We start from the raw sequence: 8432 nt of genomic DNA on the forward strand, positions 1-8432 counted from the left end.
TGGTTGCTGTCCCTGCTGCCTGGGCAGAGCTGGGTCACCCCAGGCACCCTGGTTCTAGATCAGGGTTACCAGGTGGCCATTCAGTTTTTGGCATCACCATAGAGGGCCTCTCAGAACTTACCTGATAGCGCAGCTTGGGGACCAGACCCCTGCCCTTGGTTCCTGGGGCCCTCACACCTAATGGAGGTGGGCAGCAGGGGCCAAGCACCCTTGGGCCAGGTTTGTGGAACCCCAAGCTCAAAGCTTTGGGAGCTGGGCATGCTGGGGTCGGTCACATGGGACTCCAGGTGGTAGGAGGAGGTGCCTTTATTGCCAGAAGCCCACACCCTTCACTTAGCCTTGCCCTGGGCGGCCACAGCCTCCATGGCCTTCCGCACGGTTTCCTCGTCACCCAGGAACCGCATAGGCTTGGTGGGCTTCAGCGCCTGGTCCAGCTCATACACGATGGGGACCCCCGTGGGTAGGTTCAGCTCCATGATGGCCTGGTCGGACATCCCTGGGCCGGGGAACACAGTCCTCAGTCTGCCAGGCAGCTGCCCGCCCTCACGTGAAGCAGGCCCTGTGACCTTTCTGGGCCACAGAGCCCAGTCCGCCAGGCAGCAGCCCTCCCACCCCCAGCAGCTGGCCACAGTGCAGATGGGGCTGAAGAAGGTCCAGCCAGAAATGAGAGACCCAAGTGGCTTGCAGAAAGTTGTGGTAAACCGGGACCTCGTGCCCCCAAACTGGAGCCACTGGGACCTGGGCCCTCGGCTTGACATCAGTCTTTTCTGGCCAGATTGATGGATGTTGGGTATTTAGAGCTTCCTAAGTTCTGGCTATCCAGAGCAAGGGTGCTCCTGACAGCTGGTTGTGGAGGGGACACCGAGAAGGGCCTCCTGTGGCCAGGAGGGGAGGCCCTGTGGGTGGAAAGGGCACGGTTTCCTGGGGAAACCTGACCCTGCCTGCCTCCGCAGCCCCTGGCCTGGAATAGCAGCTCGACCTTTGCAGTTCCGACACCCCACCCCCCAGGTCTGCGGACAGTGGGAGACTGTCGCTGGCCTCTTTGCTTCTCTCCCAGACCTAGTCCCTGGAAGGGACGGCCACAAGGTGGTTGTGGGGAGGTGGACTGGGGCTGGCCAGGCCGTTGGCGGGGAGCCACCTGTCTGCTCTGGCCAGCAACCTGTCGACCCCTAGAGCAGGAGGTTTGGTGCTCCCCACCCTACCTGCCTCCTTCCACTTCCCACAGTCCCAACAAGCTGCAAGGCCTTTCCGATGCTTAGACTGTCCTGAGCATCTGTGCAATGTAGAGTGCGTTCACAGGAAGCCCGGAGGAGGAGTGTGCCGTGCTGGGAGGGTATAGTCCCCCACCCACCCCCCAGTGCTCCTTAGTGGGAACCCAGTGAGGGCCAGGGGTCAGGAATGCTCCACACCTGCACTCCAGGTTTCACTGGTCTTACCTTTGCCTGGTGTGGGTGTGAGCTGGGGTCCTAGGGATGGGCATAGGCAGTCCTGGGAGCAGTCCCGCCACCCCATAGAAGGTGCTTGAGCCCCAGCAAGTGAAGTGACTTGACCAGGGTCACACAACAAATGGATGTGGACCAGACGGCCCCGCCTTTCCCCGGGCTGGGTGTCCTTGGGCAGGGCCCTCCCGCGGCTTGCCCAGGCTTGTGTCCGGGAGGCCAGGCCATTCCCAGGCCTCCCAGCCCCTACACAGGGCCTGGGCCCTTTCATCCACAGCCTTCGGCGCGACACTCATTTTCCAGTGTCCCAGGACATACACAAGCGAAACAAGTTTACAAAGTGTTTTTAAAGAATGGTCTCTCGGTCCTACCCACTGACCGTGTGAACCCCTCCCATGCGTGCTGGTGTCTGCAGAGCTGCAGGCCAGGGCGCACTTGGCTGAAATGAGGATTTGCATGCTCGCCCCCGCCCCGCGGGAGGGTGGCCTCACCTTCCAGGTGCTTGACAATGCCCCGCAGGCTGTTCCCATGGGCCGCGATGAGCACTCGCTTGCCAGCCTTGATCTGGGGGGCGATCTCCTCGTTCCAGAAGGGGAGGGCCCGCGCGATGGTGTCCTTCAGGCTCTCGCAAGTGGGCAACTCCCCGGGCTTCAGGCCCGCGTACCGGCGCTCCTGGGGGCATCCACACTGCTGTTCCCTCCCCAGATAGCCAGTGCCTCCCGCGGCCCTGGGCGCCCTTCCCCGGGCGCTGCCCCTGGACCCTCCCCTGGAGCCCTGGGCAGCTCACCTTGCTGATGGAGCCGTAGTAGGGGTGCTTCTCATCCATGGGGGGTGGCGGGATGTCAAAGGAGCGCCTCCAGATCTTCACCTGCTCCTCCCCGTGCTTGGCGGCCGTCTCCGCCTTGTTGAGGCCAGTGAGGCCCCCGTAGTGGCGCTCGTTGAGGCGCCAGGTGCGCACCACGGGCAGCCACATCTGGTCCGTGCCGTCCAGGATGGTCCAGAGGGTGCGGATGGCCCTCTTCAGCACGGACGTGTAGCAGATGTCAAACTCCATCTTGGCGTCCTTGATGGCCTGGGCCCCCCTTGCAGCCTCCTGGGCCCCCTTCTCGCTCAGCTCGGCGTCGAACCAGCCGCAGAAGCGGTTCTCCTGGTTCCAGGTGCTCTCGCCGTGCCGAACCATCACGAGGCGGTGGGTGGACATGGTGCCGGGACGAGGCGGGCTGCGAAGGGACGGCTGCCTTCCCGGGGCGCCCGGCCTTATAACCGGCCGTCCCCACCCCCACCCCGGCCAACTGCCAGGCGGCATTCCAGGCGGACAGGCGGCGGCAGGTGGCCAGTAGCAGAGCCTGGGGGAGGGCGGCCCCGAGCACCTAAAATAGCCTGGTGGCGGCCACCGGGCGGCACGGGGTGTGAAGGGCAGACGTCAGGGCCTCGGAGCCGCCACGAGAGGCGGAGACGCCGGCGGGGGCCATCAGGCAGAGGGACAAAACCTTCCCGAGCTTACTCTGGGGCCTCAGGGACGCAGCGGGGAGTCAGGTGGGGGGTGCACACTTGCCTGTGTGTGCCCGGGCGCACGTGTCTGTATGCACACGCATACAGGTAGGCTGCCTGTGGCTCCCCCAGGAATCCGGCTCCTCCCCAGCTCCCTCTGCCCTGCCCACAGGGTGAGTCCTGAGGGGGCCTCTGCCCATGGCCAGGCTGGAAGGGGCTGGGACATCCTCTCCACTAGCCGGTCCCTCGAGGGCCGGGTGGCCGCGGCAGAGCCAGTGGAGCAGGTTGGGGCCGGAGCCCCGGGGGAGGGCAGTGCGTCCCTGCAGGAGGGAGCGTGAGGCAGAGCTGTGGGCAGGGGGCTGAGCTGAGCTGTTTGCAAGACACCCCGGGGAGGTGGAGGGGTCAGGCCAGAGGGGAGCGGAGGATGCCCCTGTTCTTGGCACATCTGTCCCTTAAGCCAGGCTGGCCCCTCCCAGCTGAAACCACCTTTAAGAAGAAAGAGAAACCCAGGGATCCCTGGGTGGCTCAGCGGTTTAGCGCCTGCCTTTGGCCCAGGGCACAATCCTGGAGTTCCAGGATCGAGTCCCACTTCGGGCTCCTGGCATGGAGCCTGCTTCTCCCTCCTCCTGTGTCTCTGCCCCCCCCCCTCTGTGTCTATCATAAATAAATAAATAAATCTTTAAAACAAAAAAAAAGAAGAAAGAGAAACCCTAGTCAGGCACTCCAGGGGCCTCCAGAACCAGAGGCGCTGGTTGTGGGGTTTGTGCCCAGCTCAGCAGGAGCACCCACAAGTGGGCCGAGGTTGGTGTTGGGGGGCCAGCCCAAGACCTCTGCGTTCACATTTGGGGGGGATGAAGGCCCCTGGGGCAGGAGCTGCGGCCTCAGGAGGGAGCCCGCCCAGGGTCCCTATATCCACCCCCCCCCCCCCAGCAGCCACAGCCTCACCCTGTCGCACGTCTGAAAATGGAAAAGGGTGGATGGCGGACCGCCAGCTACCACGCTGAGCCTTGGGCCTGGGCATGCGAAGCCCTGGCATCTCTCCCTCCCAGCTCTGGGGCCCTCGGACAGAGACTCCACCCCAAGGCTGGCAGGTGGAGGCCACCCGCCTAGCAGTGCCACACGTGGGCCTTGCTGCTCGAGCTCGACATCTCCTGTAGGTGGCTGCTCTGTCGCCCCGACCACTGACCGGGCCTGGGGGCCAGTGGGGAGCCAGGCGGAAAGCCCAAGTTCAGTGCAAGACGAGGATGGTACCAGCCACTCCGCAGGCTCTCCGGATCCCCCCAGGCTACGAGGAACAAGTAGGTGGAGACAGGGAAGAGAGGGGCAGCCTTGGAGGAGCCCCAAAGAGCAGCGGATTCTGCTCTGGGGAGAGCATTCCAGGCGAAGGGACCAGCGAGTCAACAGGCCCCTGGGGGGCAGCGCAGCCACGGGTGCAGCAGGGGCTGCGCGGGCACTGGAGGCACAGCTGCGTTTTTAGTCACTTGCCTCTGGGGGGGAAGTGAGGCCAGAGGGGGGGCGGAGCCCTGGGGGAGGCAGCGACTATGGGTTGGGGGAAGAGGAAGCTGCATGGCCTGGGCTGGGTGCCGATGAGGCGGCTGGAGGCTGCTGCCTGGGGGAGGGCTGGGCCTCGGGGCTGCCCCGCCCCCGGCCTTGGTGGCAGCACGACGGACCGCCCACGGTACCTGCTGGGCACATCCGCTGTGCCGGGCGGCTCAGGCACTAGGGGTGGTGAGGCCCGGGCCGTGGGGGCCTGTGCCTCCGTGAAGGGAGACAGACGGCCTGACGCCTGACCTGCTGGGTTGTGGGATGAGACCGCAGAGGAGGCAGCGCGCGCCCCCCTCCACTCTCCCCTGCGGGTGCAGAGGGAACTTGGTGTGTGAGAAGTAGCAGCCGGGAGGTGGTGTGAGGAGAGGAGGTTCGAAGTTCCACAGGACGCTGACGACTTCACGGTTTGTCCGTCCTGGATTGCCCCGCTCAAAGCCTGGACGTGCACCCAGGGTGGACAGAAAGGGCTGTGGAGAAGCCCTAGGGTCTGAAAGCAGCAGTGAAGGCCCTGCAGCGTCCCCACCCCAGCTCCAGGTGATAACGTGCAGGTGGCATAGTGATGGCAGCGCCAGCCGGGCAGGCCCCCGTGACCCCGAGAGGGGAGCTACCCTCCAACCGGAGGCACGTGCCCCAGTCACCTGCCGCCTTCCCTCTGCCCCTGGCAGCCCCGGCCCAGGCCTGGGTGCAGCTGCAGGAACTGTGCCACGGAGAGGGGAATCCAAGTACCTCGGGAGCTGTGAAGGGTCAGGGCAGGTGCGGGGAGGAGGGAGATTAGGTGAGTCATCCAGGTAGTTTCTGGGCTCTGTTGAGCTGCAGTTGTGGGGTCTGGCCGTCCACGTACACTGTGGGCCCCCCGCTGCCCTGGTGAGGCCACGAGAACTACAGCTGGCACGCGACAGGTGACCTAACTGCCTGCAACACAATACAGTCAACCTTCTCCTTAGGATTTCAACAAGATCCAGGCTCTCAACATACTATTGAGAATACCTAGGACCCTTCTGCATATGGCTGTCCAATTTTCCCAACACCATTTATTGAAGAGACTATCCTTTCCCCACGGTACATTCCTGGTCCTTGGTCATAAACTAATTTACCACAACGTGTGGGTTTATTTCTGGGCTCTCTCTTCTATGTGTCTGTGTTTACACCAGTAACTGTTTTGATTACTTATGGCTTCGTATATATACACATTTGTAACTCATGTTTGTATATATATGATATGTCCATTTGAGTTACATATGTGCATATATATTTATAATATGTGACATCCTTAATACAGATTCAGGAATATTATTCAGTCGTGAGAAGGAAAATCGTGCCATCTGCAACAACATAGATGAATTTTGAGGGCATTATGCTGGGTGCAATTAGCCAAATAAAGACAAATACTGCAGGGTATGACTTATATGGGGATCTTAAGAAAAAGAAAAAGGTACAGTCTATAAACCACAGAGTAGAAAAGTGATTGTCAGGAGCTGGGGGTGGGGCACATAGGGAGAGTTCGGTAAAATGGCACAGACTCTCAGCTGTCAGATGAACAAGGTCTAAGGATCTAATGTAAAGCATCGTGATTGCAGCTGATGACCCTGTATTGTAGAATTGAGATTTGTGCAGACCCGGCATAATGAAATTCATGAAAACTAAAAGACCAAGAAGAATTCCAAAATCAGCCAAAGGAAAATGATTCATTTCATGTAGGAGAGCAACTCTTTTCAAGGCTGTGGGTTTCTCACCAGAAACCACAAGGGCCAGAAGGAACCGAACAATATTCATAAACTGCTGAAAGAAGTGCAGCCTGATACTCTATACCCAGCAAAAATGCCCCTTGGGCACACCGGTGAAATAAAGATAATCCCAGATGAAGGAAAAGTAAGAGAATTCATGCCTCGAGCAGCTGCTCTGGAGGAAAATGTTAATGAAATTCTTCAGACAGAAGAGAAATGGTACCATAGGGAAACTGAGAACATCAAGAATATAGGAGGAGCAACAAAAATTGTAAAAACGCGTATAGAGGGGCGCCTGGCAGCACGGTTGGTTAGGCATCCGACTCTGGTTTCGGCTCGGGTCATGATCTCAAGCCCTGTGTCGGGCTTGGGATGCTCTCTCCCGCTCTCCTTCTGCCCCTTCTGCTTGTGCTCTTGCTTTCTTCCTAAAATGAATCTTTTTTTAAAATGTTGGGGGAGGGGGGACCCTCCATATATAGTGAAAATCAGTAACGGAGACAGAGCTGGACCTTCCAGCAGGGGACGCTCGCAGCCCTCCCAGTGAGGCCCTCCGCGGACCCCACTGGAAGAGCCCAGCTCGGCCTCCCCTGGGCCCGGCCTGGGAGGTGGGAGCCCTGCTGGACAGACTGACGGATGCTTCCCTGCACACCCCCTCCTGCCCGCCCGCCTCAGGTTTTGCCAGCATGTGGGTCTCAGATTGCAGTTCTTTTATTCCTGAAAAAATCCATCTGTTCCTGGTAAAACAACTGGCAGTTTTTATTGTTAAGGCTAGCTACACAGAGCCAATTTTTTTTTTTTTTTTTACACAGAGCCAAATTAGAGTTATAGATCTGTAATGTCATGTAAACTTAATATATTTCTTAGTTTATTTTTAAAAAGGATTTTATTTATTTATTCATGAGAGATACAGAGAGAGAGAGAGAGGCAGAGACACAAGCAGAGGGAGAAGCAGGCTCCATGCAGGGAGCCTGACACGGGACTTGATCCCGGGACCCCGGGGTCACGCCCTGGGCCAAAGGCAGACACTCAACCACTGAGCCCCCCGGGCTGCCCTATTTCTTAGTTTAAATTCAGAATTTATCACCATACAGTTTGCTGGGGGTTCCGAGGTACGCAGAGGTGATCCGCCTACAGCCTGAGGGGTAAGGAGACCTACACGGTGGGTTGGCTGCTATGTTCCACATGAAGTGCTAAGATATTAAGTCGAAGCAGGCTATGAAAAGTGTGTATATCATTCCTACACCCACTAAATACCATGTATACAAAGAAATCTAGGAAGAAAGCAGCAGGGCAGGAAAGGAGAAACAGAAAAAATGACAAAGTCTTGGGCCTAACCCCAAATCATGCTGCCCTTCCATCCACGGTGCAGGGCCTTGCCTGGGATGGGCGTGTGCTGCACACCGAGCAGAGCAAAGGAGGCTGTCTCTGCTCCTGTGCACTCCTGCTCACCCTGCCGCTCTGAGTCTTCCCCACTGAGAAGTGGGGTCCAACCACCTAGGCTCTGACACCATCTCCCTGGAGACGCGTCAGCCCCATGGATGAGGGGCTCTGTCCCACGAAACTGCCCCGCTTCGGATGCCAGACAGGTCAGCTATAAACTGGGCCTCCCACCACCCCCTCGCTGTGTTTGATAATTTGCTAGAACAACTCACAGAACTCAGGGGAACTCCATGAAACCCAGATGACAAGGCCCCCAGGGCGAGGTCCTGAAGGGTCCTGAGTGCCACTGCCTCTCATCCTCAACCCTGTGGAGCTGGGCCAAAACCACCTTCCTGGAATCTTTCTGGTGGCTTCATCACACGGCCATGACTAGTTGTTAACTGTCTCCGGAGAGCCCCCCCGCCCCCCCCCGCCCCCCCGCCGCCCCCCCCCCCCCCCCCCGCCCTCAGGATGAGGCTCCTAGTCATGGCCTGGTCTTTCTGGTGCCCATCCCCATCTTAGAGCCATCCCAGAGCCCACAGGCCCTCCCTGGGAAAAAAACAAACAAAAAACTCCTTTCATCCAAGACACTTCATAGGATTTAGGAGCTCTGGTCAGGAGGTGGACAGAAAGACCAAAATATGTTTTTTGTCTTGTGTTTTTAGAGAAAGCAAGTGAGGGGGCTCCACACCCAGCACAGAGCCCGAGGCGGGGCTCAATCGCAGGGCTCGATATCATGATCCAGAGATCACGATCTGAGTCGAAATCAAGAGTCAGATGCGCTTTTTTTGGTATATTTTTTATTGGAGTTCGA

At 58.9% G+C, this 8432-nt stretch overlaps 1 protein-coding gene across 1 annotated transcript; it reads right to left on the bottom strand.

Annotated features, from left to right (window-relative positions):
- Positions 1-291: 291 nt before the first annotated feature.
- On the bottom strand, positions 292-2745 carry PGAM2 (phosphoglycerate mutase 2). Its single transcript, XM_077849893.1, has 3 exons — positions 2227-2745; positions 1931-2111; positions 292-496 (listed from the first exon to the last, which is right to left on the bottom strand). Exons 1-3 carry the CDS (start codon positions 2743-2745, stop codon positions 330-332), a joined length of 867 nt encoding a protein of 288 aa, XP_077706019.1. The 3' UTR covers positions 292-329.
- Between the last annotated feature and the right edge of the window lie 5687 nt (positions 2746-8432).

Source organism: Canis aureus, chromosome 15 (genome assembly GCF_053574225.1).
Source record: "Canis aureus isolate CA01 chromosome 15, VMU_Caureus_v.1.0, whole genome shotgun sequence".
NCBI lineage: Eukaryota > Metazoa > Chordata > Mammalia > Carnivora > Canidae > Canis > Canis aureus.